The sequence below is a fragment of the Brachycentrus maculatus genome, unplaced genomic scaffold, assembly GCF_059751285.1.
Source record: "Brachycentrus maculatus isolate JH-2025_06_01 unplaced genomic scaffold, ASM5975128v1 h1tg000612l, whole genome shotgun sequence".
In the NCBI taxonomy this organism is placed as follows: domain Eukaryota; kingdom Metazoa; phylum Arthropoda; class Insecta; order Trichoptera; family Brachycentridae; genus Brachycentrus; species Brachycentrus maculatus.
In genome coordinates this window covers 50,479-64,717 of record NW_028281350.1, presented here as the reverse complement: position 1 = coordinate 64,717, position 14,239 = coordinate 50,479, and the positions used below count along the sequence as shown (strand labels likewise).

Genomic DNA, 14,239 nt, shown 5'->3' with positions numbered 1-14,239 from the left:
GTCACTAGTCTGATGATGTCGGTTACGACGAAACCCGGTTGCTGGTCAAATAAAATTCAACTTGCAATATTTTTGGACACTAAAAAATAAATAGTTTTTTCTCCGGCTTTTTTTTACAACTTTTTCAAATTTTTCAGGATCCTCAAAATTATAACGCGCGGGGATGGCACTACTCTATTTTCAGATTTTTCAGAAACTTCTTCTAATTTCTCGGCGAAAGGGGAGAACTTCTTTCACCTTATTTTCAAGTTTTCAGAGGGCCTTCAATATATAGTAAGTTGAGCGCTTCCGGTGTCATTTGAAATGAGTTTCTGGCGCCTCACCTGATTTGGCGCTTTTATGCGTTGCATGACCTCGACCTCTTCAAAGGCCAATTATTGGATTGTGTTTGATTAAAATCATTGTATTGTCTTTGGTTTGAGGAGATAAAAACATATTTGATTAGGTATCTATTATTTTATTTTACATATTGTATATTATTGGCAGCATTCTCACTCCATATTCTCGTAGTTGAAATGGAGAAGGAATAGAAGCACAGAAAAGTAGCAATGTCTAGGGCACTCGGAATTGGGTTGTGTAATTATTCTTATACATTCGAAATTCAGATTGAAATACATAATGTACCTTTTCATTAAAGTAATTTTAGAATAAAACATTAAAAACACATAAAACATGTTTTAAATTCATACAAAATAATTATAAATGAATACAAAAATATTAATAATTAAAAAAAAAATTGAAAATATGCAGCAAATAATCAAACCACTTTAAAGATGAAATCTGTTATTGTGAAGTACTGCTGAAGTCAAAGTCGAAATGTTGCTTCAAAATTTATAAAATAGTTCCTGTAAAATCCGATAGAGTAAGATTCACGTAATTCATCGCGACTGACGCAAGCGATTCGCGTTGTTTTTGGTTTTGTGTTTTCTATGGGATATTTCTGACATTTACAAAATATATCGAGGAATGTCTGGTTCAACGATTAATAATGTGGGACCTAAAAAAGAAGAAAATTTCAATGAGTTCTACTCCGAGGTCAGTTTGGTCGCTTTTTTAAATATTTCAATGGCTCGGTAAAATGTTAGGTTAGGTTCATTGTTGTGTTATTTTCTGCTTACAGGTAAAGGAAATCGAGAAACGAGACTCCGTTCTCACGTCTAAACAACAAATCGAGAGACTACTAAGACCTGGTTCTACATATTTTAACTTAAATCCATTTGAAGTTCTACAGGTTGATCCTGCAACACCTATTGAAGAAGTCAATAAAATATACAGAAAGTTTACCATTCTGGTTCATCCAGATAAAAATCAGGTATGTACATAATTTAAACTCACTACTTATCTCTGAATAAACAGCTAAAATATCCCCTATTTATATGATATATTGCTCTTAATAACATTGATTGATATCGAGTAATAGTAACTTTAGTGAGTGGTGTTAAATTATTTTCAAGCAGCCATACCAGTGTCTATATAATGAAACATTAGGCAGTTATTAAGGATTTTAAGATTTAAGAGACCTCAGATAGTTATTACTTGACGTTTAATCTCCATTTTACTGCTCAATTATCTGTTTAACCTTGTTTTATTTATGTCAGTTTACTTAACACCCGATTGGGTCATCACCTCAGATAATGCCTAAGAAGTTAAATGGTGGAACAAAGAATGGTGTGTTGCAAATTTTTCATGATACTGGTATTTGTTTTACCATAAATTCTTCAATGGGCAGCACCTGCTTGCGGCACTTATTAAAAACATTCCTGTTTTTATTGTGGTTTCCTGGCTATGCTGCGAATTTGCAAAAATACATTTTTTCAAATAGAACTCTGTTTGTCCTACCTAATGGCGGATGGAACGTTAGATCTTCTTCTTCTTCTTCTTTACGAGCCCTCTGACCTCCACTGCTGGATATAGGCTTCTTCCCCTTCTTTCCATTTACTCCGGTTGGTTGCTGCTTGCAGCCAGTTTTTACCCCCACAGTGACAATATCGTCAGACCATCTCTTTTGGGGTCTTCCTACACCTCTTTTGCTCTCCCAAGGTCTCCATCGTAGAATTCTTGGGGTCCATCTTGTGGGGTCCTGTCTCGCTATATGTCCTGCCCACTGCTATTTGAGTTTTGCCACGCGATCTATGATGTCCTCTAATTTGGTTTTTTCCTGGTGTATTCATTTTTAATTTTATCCGTCAGGCTAAAACCAAGCATGGATCTTTCCGTGGATCCCTGTGTGCACTTGAGCTTGTCTGCATTTCTCTTTGTCAGAGCTATAGTCTCTAGTATACTCGTCTATTATTTGTGGATTTTCATTATTGACATACTTTGATAAAATCTTTTTTTTTATCTGCCTATTCCCATAGAAGTGGCGTAATGGTTGCTTATACGATTTAGGACTGTGGCATGTTTTCTTTATAATTTTGAAATAATTATTTGCATAAATACATTCTGTAAGCTTTGATTTATTGATATGTTTAATGGTTTAAGCGTTTTAAAGCCGGCTGTTTATAAATATATTTTTAAGAGGTTAATGTTACTGATGAAATTAAATTAAATTGATATATTTTTTTTTAATAATAAAGTTAAACATTTCAATGTGATAATGTTAATGATTGTAATGTAAGAAATACGGCATTTGATAGCTTAATTTAATTATGTAATCACTTTACTCTGCAAATAACAAATATTTTTACTTATGATTATAGAAATATAAAGATATTCTTCAGATATTTTGCTTTTTTATTTAAAAAAAACACTTATTTCTGTTTTATATATTTTTTTTGTTGGGATTCTACTATCCTAATACCGATTTGGTATTTCACCTTATATGTAGCATGCAATAACATAATTTTATGTTTAAAATAAAAAAAAACAAGAAAGCAGCAAAATATTTAAGAGAATATGCATGGAATTCCATTTCATATGTATATTAAAAAATATATTTATTCACATTTTTTTGTTGTTGTGACTTTTTGTAACAAACATTAAAAAAAATATTATTTGTAATATGGATGTTTGACTGTATACCGAGGGGATACTTGCAGAACCCATTCAGTCATACAAACATGATCCGGAATAATGGAGTTTTAAGGAGAAAAGTTTCTTTGAGGGATTCTTATACACCACTCTTTTATTTAAATGAAATTATTACTTCTCAGTTGTAAAATATATACTTTAAGGTACACACATTCATAATAACACCTAGAAGTTTTATAGAAATAAAGTTATCTTTATGTTCATGTGATTCTGTATATGTTGCTAATTTCCAGTTTGTTTACATGTATTTTTATTAAATACATTGTTAACACATTGTTACCGGCGGTTTTTCATCAATCCCGACCCTAATTATACTTGGACAGTCTGCTGTCCGACCTTCAGTGATACTAATCACAAGTAACCGCAAACCCAATTCTGATCTGTACAATGTTTTTTGGCATCTTTCGCGCTCTACCAAAAGTAAGCAAATAGAACGCTTTTTAGCGTTTCCCACAAACAACGTGTTAAGATGTGAATTACATGAAAATCCATATTTTGACTGAAATATAAATAGTAAGATATATATTTTAAAATTATTATTTTAAGGATGATTCTGAAAGAGCCCATCAAGCGTTTGAGATTGTCAACAAAGCGTGGAAAACACTACAAGACGAGGAAACCCGACAAAAGTGTTTGGATATTTTCGAGGAAGCTAAGGATAGAACTGACCATATGGTAAGTATTATTTATTGAGATAAACTTATACGACAAATTTAATTTATTCCACGAAACGATTCTACTGTGCCTTATGTATTTGTTATCAGAACCACAATTTTTAAATAGCTGTATCGCAATAACGTATTCATCTGTTCACCAATCTTCGCAAAAGTAAGACAGTCGTTGACATTAGTAGATACTGAGGCAAACTTATGTTTTATTGTTTGTTTATGAAATTAGGCGCTTGGACCAAATTTGGGATGAACTTAAACTGGTTGTAGAGTTATTAAAAAAATACAAAAGTATAAAGTTTTAGGCTCATTCATGTGATAATAATTTGGTAAGAATATGGCATGCGAATCAAAAGAATATTGCTATTTATCTCACAATAATCTTGTTAGATCTCGCTACAATCTCACTCATAAATGGACACTTGGATATTGTATCCACACAACTTCCAAAACATCAAGTTTTGCGGATGTTCAAAACATGGGCAGAATGGTAAATATAAATAGTAAGAATAAAGTTATCATTTTAATCAGCTGATGATAGGTCGTAAACCTTGTAAATGCTCAGAGTCCATATTCTCTTCCCGTTAAATTGATGCTTTGTCTCTGTGATACATCTATTAGTACCAATCGCTCTGGGGATGTGCCCAGTATTAACATTCTTTTAAAAATTTGGACTTTATTGAAATATTAGTAACAGATTGTTGTCAGGCGGTTTTTTCATCAACCATGACCCTAATTATACTCAGACAGTTTGCTGCCTGACCCTCAGTGTACTAATCACAAGTAACCGCAAGCCCAATTCCCATCTGAACAATGTTTTTTCGCGTCTTGTGCTCTACCCGAAGTAAGCAAAAATAATACTTTTATTTTCATTAATTGATTCGGCAGTCACTTTGTGGTAAAATTTATCCATTTTTAAATTAATGTTTTACTAAGTAAATACCACAACTTCTTAAAATCAACTGTGACACATGTTTCGATGCATTCTGCATCATTTTCAAACACCGGTGTTTGAAAATGGTGCGGAATGCATCGAAACACGTGTCACAGTGGATTTTAAGAAATAGTGGTATTTACTAAGTAGAATACTTTTAAACGTCTCCCACTCTCTACCAACAGTATATAAAAACGCTTTTAGGCATTTCCCGCAATTATTGCGTTAATTATAATTTATTTGATCAATTTTACAGATAGAAGAAAAAAGAAAGAAATTAAAAAAGGATGGAAAACTTGCTGAAGGAATACCAGAAGATGACCCAGCGAAATATAAACACGCTATTTATGTTATGACCATGAAGGTGATACTTTTTTTATGGTGTGACACACTACGGAATGCTTTACAATATGTTATACCAGTATAAACAAATTTTGAAAATTTCTTAACCTTGTTTCAAAAAGTAACTTATTAAGTCTTTTTAAACGATTACAGCTTTTTGCTGATATGGAGAGAAAACGCCAACACCTTGAAACGAGAGACATGGAGGAGAGAAAGCGAAAGAGGGAGGCAGAAATTGAAGAAGAAGAACAAAAATCACTACAGAAAGAATGGGCTAAGAATTTTGAAGTAAGTTTATTACATTTAAAAAAACATATTTAACACTGTGCCTAGAGAAGAATTTACGAAGCTTTAAACTGGGATTTCATAATTGCTTAATTTTTTTTTAAACCAATAAATGCATTTCAAATCAGCCGTTATATTTACACTACACAGTTCAATTATGACATCCTTTATCTATTATTAAAAACACTCCTTTTCTTAACCTCTAAGCTGCTCAATTACGAGTGCCATCCTTTCTGTCCCGTGCTGGATTGTTTTACATTGCAATATTTTTGACAAAAGCATGTTTTTGCCTATTTTTCTATAAGTCATTCAGATATCCATTATAGATGTTCACAGTACACAATTCACTTTACTTATTACGTTTTTATAGTGTATTTACACAAAAATATTAACATTAACGAACTCCCGGCAGAAAATTTGGCGGCCGTATAGAAGACGCGGCTGTGGTAGTCTATGTGTTGCGAGCACGCAGTCTTTTAAATGCGTTATATTAAAAAATAAATGCAAAATAAAATGAAATTGAGAAAAATATATTAAATTGCAGTTTATATTAAAAAACGGACATTATTAATATTTCGAAATTGTGTGAAAATCTTCAAAGCTCAGGACAATCAAAATCATCAGGACAAAAACACATTTTGCATGTGGGACACCAGAATTGTGTGACTTTTTCCTTTTCTCGCGCTTTGGTCTTGGTCGCTTTCACCATTTTTGCTTTCAGAATCGTTGTTCATTTCAAAAACATGATATTTTCGTCATTGCCGTATAAATTTTAATTAGGTAGAGACATATTTATGGCCATAAAAGTTATAACAAAAAAAAAAAAATAGTACAAAAATATCACATAACACTGTTACACAATCACTTGTTAGTTAATTACAATATCCTTCTAGGTCCAAACAGTTAATAAATATAATAATGATTAAAATAGTTCATGATAATTGAGATCGCCTAAACCGATTGAGATCGAAGATGTAGTTAGGTGGGGAAGGCAACTAAGGAGACAATGGTATATGTATATAATGGCATATAATGACATATCTTGACAAATTGCGACGAATGGTAAACCTTATCTGGACTCATGTACTAATCTACAAAACGAGTTACATATTGTAAAATAATGATATTGCAGTTTGTTTTTCCTAATGTTTTAATCAATATTTTTTAGGAATCTCGACAAACAAGAGTAGATAGCTGGAAGACGTTTCAAGCGGGAAGTTCTAAAGAAAAGAAGAAGAAGAAAACAATGGGCTTCCGACCACCTAAACCTAAGCCAGAATCCAGATAATCTTAATAATAATACCTTAATCTTAAATATTTAGTTATAAACTTTCATACCATTAGTTTTTCAATCACGTGTGATACATAAAACCTTTCAATGATCCACATCTGTGATTACTTAATATGTTATAATTTTGACAGTCGTTTTGTACTCATTTCTTCGATGTTCATTAAAAGTTCGTTAACTCTAAATTTAGATGATGGAAGTTAATAAAAAAAATTAAATGAGGAATTTTAACAAAAAGTGTTGTCGACATATTTATGTAAAAATTTGGTTGACTAACTTTTAAAATATATACAGCCAAATTCAAACAAAGATAAGATCGCACCAATTCTACATCAAAATTTAAAATTTTATGGGAGATATTTTGTAAACTGGTATAAACAAAAAAACAATAATAAAATATCAAAATATAATAGTAGTCCGGCAGTCCCGTTTTGAAAAATGAAAGCGACTATGACAGTTTAGAGTGATCGAATTTACGCGCAACGTCTTCACGCACCGATCAAGAGCACCGATCCGAAAAAGGATGGACAAAAGCACAAGCCAATCCAAGCTAATCATCGTTTTAAAACGCTAACTGACATGCCGGACGGTTAAATTCCATGTAATTCCGTGTAGTGCACAAACGCCCTATATGTATGTACTAAAAATAAAAATGTTTAAACAATCACTCTAAACTATCGTAGTCCCTTTTATGTTTCAAAACCGGACTGCCGGACGGTAAAATTGCGGTAGGACACAAGCCTCCACAGGGTGTATATTTGTTTTTGGCACACCTACATATTCAAACATGACCAAAAAAAAACATGTGGTGACAAAAAATTAATTGGCATTTTACATATTTTATAAACAATTGAAATTTTACATAAACATGGATTGTCAACTGATTATTTTGAATAATAAGAATTTGAATTTTCGGAATATCGAAAATTATGAATTATCATTGTTCTAACTGACGGACTTTTAGTGTATTCATTCGTAGTGATAAAATGTGATTGGAGAAGAAATACCTGATCATAATTATCTAGCGGTTTGATTTTTATCTAACGTTTTGAAGGGTTTAGAATTATAAACGCTAATATTATGAACACTTCATACATGGTTTAGTATTTTGACCTATTTTTATGACTAAATTAATGTAATTCTATGACTTCTTTTATAACCTTAGTCAAAGTACTGTTTAAACAGTTGTCCCATTTGAAAAAAAAACAAAATAGTGCATAAATCTACTCCCATAAATTAAAATTATTTAGTCATAGTTTCTCCTTATTGCGTAATTTTTCTTTTTAATAATTTAGATTAATATGTATTTAAAAAATATATGTAAATTTGAGTAAATGAATACTACATTTTTTCTTCATAAAACCATATTTACCTACAAACAAGATGTTCATAGCAAATATTTTCAATAAAATTTTATCAATATTCACACTAATGTCTTATTTGAGAATTATGAAACTGAAGGTTTAAAAAAAAATTGTATTAATTGCGTAAATTATAGTGAAAAATCTCTCATGTATTTTGACCCCCCTGGGAATCGAACCTGGGACTTCCAGCATGGTAACCAAATGCGCTAACCACTACACGATGGAGGAGGATATAGACTTTTGACTACAAAGAATATGGCATAATTTTTTTTTAGTAAAAATACAAAAGTATACATGTAGTAGCCATCATTATACAGTGGCACCATTTTTTTGATGTTACTGAATTTTGGCATTTAAATGGTTAAATAAAGTTAGATCAATTAATTAAACATTTATTTTGTTTAATGTAATGAAAATGCCGTTTTTCTTTAAAATAATATGATGTTCCGTGATCCTTCTTTGTTTCTCTAAGTAGAAAGTAATTTCTTATCTTTCTTTAGTTCAAGAATATATGTATATAAATTGCGTATTATAAATAAAAATATACAAGAATGCAAATTATTTGAATCAAAATACATTTGTAGGTCTTTTTCTATGTCATTAATGTTTTGTTTAATTTTTTTTCATGTAGTACGTAGTCGGTTCTAACAAAAGATGTGGTGTCCAAAACTAATTATTTTTATAAAATGTATATTATACTATAGTTAATATTAGTTTAACACATTTCAGACGGGTATTTTTTACACCTACGGACGAAGGGATTCGATAATTGTAATACATATAGTTAAGATCTTAACAAAGAGATTGGTATATGTATAATATTCATAGAAAAACATTGGATAATTCCTTCTTTTCTGCCTTTGAAATGAGGCCGGCGCCGAAGGTAAAAATGCGTTTCTCGTCCTTGCATCAATTGACCGAACGGGTAGAAATACCTTTCCCGTCCGAAGTGTGTTAACAATCTATTTTGTCAATTTTGTTAATGGCTTTTACTAACATTAGAATATTCTCGCAATCATGACAGTTTTGTAAAAATATAAGAGTTTTGGCTCTATAAGCTGATTGTCCGTAGCAGTATTCACTATACACACACATGGTCGCCACATTGGTCATGTGGGCTAACGTGTACCTACTTCATGTAAAACATGTGTACTTCATATATAACAAAGAGCAGCATATGAGTTTCGCAGTTGGATTTATACTTAAATCAGATAAAAATGATGTTATATGTTTGTCCTATAAGTCAACAGTCTGCCTCCGTAGTGTAATGCTCAGCACGCTTGGCTACCGTTCTGGAGGTCCTGGGTTCGATTCCTGGGGGGGTCAAATAAATTTAAGTGATTTTTTCACTATAATATTTATTCAATATTACCCTGGACTGGTACCTGAAGCGGAAGGCTGATCACCTTTCCTCATGTGTTAACGATCAAGATAACACTGTGTTTATATGATGCAGTGCCCTATGTTCCAATGGGGTGTGGATAGGGGTTTGAAATGAATAAGTCAACAGTTAAATTTTGCTAGAAAATTTGTTGCTGCGGGAAATTGTTACCAATGACTTGAAATAAGACTGCCCGAACACTGCTTAGGTCAGTCAGTAAAAACAAATAAATCAGTATAATTTGGCTCAGGCAAATCGCTGCCGACAAGTCAGAATATGATTTTCCCGAGCAGCGCTCTGGTTCGTCAATGCAATACAAACTCCTTACAATACAGACTCCACGAGTCACTAGGAAAGGATTATTCAAATAATTATTTATATAAACTGTATGGCTATTGGTAGGACCCAAACCTTGCATAAAATAATATAATTCGGTATTTAACAGAAAAATTCCACCAATAAACTGCATCTCATCTTTATAAATTAGCATCTCAGTCAGTATGGACAAACTTTATTATCCAAACAATAAGAGTGTGGACATTGATGTTGCATTTGTGCTTATAATTCATGGCTTTTAAATTTATTTAAAAATAATTTTTACTGATATCTGAATTTTTTTAAATAGTCTCTTGAAAGTATTGTACAGTTATCTGTAAAACCAATTGCACAATTCAAATTTTAATACCTAAAACTTTAACACCCATACTTGAGAAATTATTCAAACATATTCTCAGTTTTACGGATTCGATTACATTCTTATTCACTTAATTATTTTATTTTTGGTTAATCTATGAAACTGTAAAATATATTTAACCCAAGATCACAGGACATGTTTCAGGAATGTAACTTAATTCGGGACTATCTTAAAATGTACGACGATAAGAAATACTCACATTTTACCAAAAACGTTGACTCAAAATATTAAAAAAATAAGTACATATTTTTTAAGAATTATATAGAAAATACGAACATAAAATATTGGTAAAAAATTAAGATACACACTAGTTGTCACTACATTCTTTACATGTCTTGCCTCGGTGCTTCACACATATTGGATGTCCATTGTAAATTTAATGAATGTTGCTTAATCAAGGGTTAAAAAACCTGCACTTCATACACAGTTTAGTTCGCAAGAACTCACTGACTGAGGTTTAAAAAAAAAAACACATTTTCTACATAGCTGTTTTTTGTGTTGTCAATTATAAGTGATTTTAACAATGTGTAATGCCATAAGGCCGAGCTTACGGGCATTAGGGTTACAAAAACATGTTTAAACTTGTTGTTTAATTTATTTCAGCAATGAGAATGTAAAATTTAAGACACTTTAAAGATGTACGAGAACAAAATCTTAACATTTATGTATGTTTAATTACATTGAAGTATGTAGTGTTTTCATTTTCATAGGCTAGATTATTAACACATTGTCGACGGGACACGGCATTTGCCGTTTTTCGCGGACTGTCGGTCAACTGCGGGACACGGCAAATGCCGTTTTTGTCGACTGTCGGTTATCGGCGGGAAACGGCAATATACGGGTTTGTTATCAGCGTGAAATAAAACGCGTTGAAGGGTAATCTGCTACCTGGGTGCTAGGCGATAGTCTGTTGACGTTATTTGAGATGTCTTGTCCGGATTGGCTAGTGTGTCGCTTGTAAAGGCATCCCCAGAAATCTAGAGTTTTTATGCAATCTCAATCTCGAGTTTAGTTTGAGCCATTTCACGTATTGGACTATTTTTCATACCGCTCGCACTGTTTTGTTTACTGTTTGGTATGTTATTATTTGAATATACTAGCATTGTATAGGGAATGATACCTCGGAGGGGAAGACTATTTTTTACAGTTTACAATGCTTCTAAAATTGTGAAATACGGAATACTTAATTAAAAATTATGATTATAATTTATTTTTGATGATCAAATGTCATATATGATTTCTTTGAAAATATCAATCGAAAATATTAATTGGTTTCGAAATTGTGTCAATTTTAAGAAAGCGATATATTTTTGCGCTAATTGCGAAAAACACCCGCTATAGGCTAGAGTCTATTGTTCGAAGCGCCCGACTACAATGTGTTAATCATTTATGATAGTAAACAAGCTACACAATCTTAGATGTGAATACAAAGTATCTTAAACCCTCATAATTATGAGAATTCAAATACCAAAATGGGAGTATCCATTACTGGAAATCTTATTTGTTTATTTTTTATAAAAATCTACTTTATTGATAGGGGTTTTTAATGGTCATCGATTGAATTACAGCAATATCTTCGATCTGGGAACAGATCAACTGGGAAGCGGATTATACGGGTGTTTTGTATTTCGATAATAATCATTGGAAAAGTAGTTCTCGAAATTATTGAAAAATAACTACAAATTTCTCATTTTATGACGGTCAAAAATGTCATGGTAAAAACATGTACTACTTAATTTTTTATGTGTCCGTTTGTTTTTAGAGTGATTACAGCTTAGCCCTTAGCACTTGAGTCCTGCCATAGAGGCGGCATGCATGGTTTGTCATGTTACATGCATGCCGTTGCCACCGCGGCAAGAAAATGTAGACTTATTTCTCAATATTTTAAATATACATTTATTTTTCGTACTTTTCAATATAATTTAACCAGAATTAAATGTGTACAATTGCATAGTAGTAAGTTACGGAATTTTATCAAGTAAGCGGTATGCACACACCGTAAAAAAAACTTTAGAGCGCTAAGGGTTAATAATTGTATTTATTCAAAAATATCCTCGGAAATCAGTTGTCTGGGAGATTGATTTACCCTCCATCCCAATGAATCGAGAGTCTGCTGTATCTTAATTTATCCTGAAATTTTTGTATCCGTACCCCTGTGTATTCTTAAGTTTTTTTTGTAATCTAAAATCTTAATTCATTAGCAATATTTAAAATTTTCTGAAAATACATATCAATATTAAACCTTTGTGTATGGTCATCGTTCAACCAACGTGAATTGAGTGCCAATATTGAAATAAACAACCGTTTGTTCACAAGCTTCTTTGTAGAAGGGTAAAAATGAATGTACATTTCGCTCACTCCTTTCAAGAACGTCATAAATCAAAATACTTGATTTTTCAGGAGAACGTTTTTAAAGTTTAAAAATAAAACATAATGTATTAAAAATAAATATCAACCCACTAATTGAACTTTTTACTTTGCAACAGATATTTTAGGTAAAACCTGGCTGTTTTTTCTCCATTTGAAAAATATTTAGTTTGTTTAAAAAAAATAATTAAATAATACCTTTTCTTCAAAATGCAAAAACAACACTTTCTGCCCTGTAGCGGGTAAATATTGAGTTAAAAATATGCCTCTTTTGCTGGGATATAGTACATTTTCTGGGCATTCTGAAAACATGCACAACTGAAAATTGCCGATTTTTGATTTATGACGTTCTTGAAAGGAGTGAGCGATTTCTGTACATATTTATTTACATGGTCAAAATCATTTTTGTATAAAAAAATGGTGACAGTGACACCCCCAACCCTTCTGCTGATATGTTTGTTGAAGTGTACTCTTATTTAAAAAAATTACATAAGGGGTGCTTAGTTCACTTTGGTATAATACCAACTATTTAAATATAATACGAGTCTAAAGTGTTTCTGCTTACTTTGTATGTAATATGTACGTTTGTAGTAATGTTAGCTGTAAGAATAAGAACGCAATAACGATAAGCAATATAAAAGTTTTCCAAGATTACTGCCTCTATATTGTAATTTGTTGTTTATTCCAATTTCTTATTGAACAACATATTACAATCTTAATCAATAAACATTATATATGTATATAAGTATTGAAATCACGTACATGCGTAGATAAATAATGGTGAAAATTACAACATTTTGAGTGTGTCCAAATACGTTCACAAAATCTGGATTATCTCCAAATACAGGAGTTATTTTCATATTATTTTTTCATATTATCTCATCAAAGATGAAGAAGAATATACTAATCTCACATACTAATATAAGAGTTTCTGCTTAATAAAAAGCTTCTTTACATCTCGCCAATAGATGTCTCTAGTGAAGTTCTAGTGATTCATGAACAAGGTTTCTAAATTGGTTCATATATATAGAACTTCCAAGAATTTGAGTAGTGTGGTTGTCAATAATGGGTAGTATTGGTGAATGTTACACGTGTGTAAAGTGATCACTTAAACCAGCCTATGATGGTCGTAAGCCCCGTAAATGCCCAGACTTCCATATTCTTCTTCATCTTTGATGAGATATCAAAAAATAATGTGAAAATTACACATGCCATTCTCATATTTTTTATTCGTTTATTTGTGTGTGGAAAAAATGAATAAACAAACATTTTCGTCTATAATATTGTAAGTTTACCTATTAATGTATATAATTATGATGAAGTAAACAAATTGAAAGTGCACCTAATTCTCTGTTGCACATCCTAATTTTGTGTCATATGTTTTGAGTTTAATGTAAAACACGGTTCGAATAGGGCCTTTAAAAATCTGTGTTTAAATTAAAATTGTACTATTGATTTGTAACTGCCCTTTCATTTTATTTGTCATTGTGCAAATTTTAAAGGAAAATACAAAAAAAAAGTATAGTAACATCTGTTTAATATTCAGAGAAAATGCATAGTTACATTGGGTATTATGCCACGCGTCATAAGCAGTTGGCAAGCTTTTGTACTGGACTATTGTTTTGTTTTTTTTTTCAATTTTCTTTTACACTTTTTCAAGAATCATGTATGTATATAGAGAATTTATTACTCATTTCATAGAGAATAATTTAAACGAATGTGTGACTTCATTCATAATGAGTGTAGCGTGATTATTTTCAGCAGTTTTTTTCTGTAATTAACTGTTTAATTGTATCTATTTATATATATACGAAAGAATCAGGAGTTTTACTTCACAAATAAATTTTGTTGTGCTGTGACAATGTGTTTTTATTATATTTTTTCTT

The 14,239-nt window shown here is 31.5% G+C and overlaps 1 protein-coding gene across 1 annotated transcript; it reads left to right on the top strand.

Annotated features, from left to right (window-relative positions):
* The first annotated feature begins 875 nt into the window (after positions 1 to 875).
* On the top strand, positions 876 to 14,207 carry LOC148301092 (dnaJ homolog subfamily C member 8). Its single transcript, XM_088273833.1, has 6 exons — positions 876 to 1,035; positions 1,121 to 1,312; positions 3,577 to 3,705; positions 4,889 to 4,996; positions 5,128 to 5,262; positions 6,428 to 14,207. The coding sequence occupies exons 1-6, from the start codon at positions 967 to 969 to the stop codon at positions 6,545 to 6,547; spliced, it is 753 nt and encodes a 250-aa protein (XP_088129959.1). The 5' UTR covers positions 876 to 966; the 3' UTR covers positions 6,548 to 14,207.
* The last annotated feature ends 32 nt before the right edge of the window (positions 14,208 to 14,239 follow it).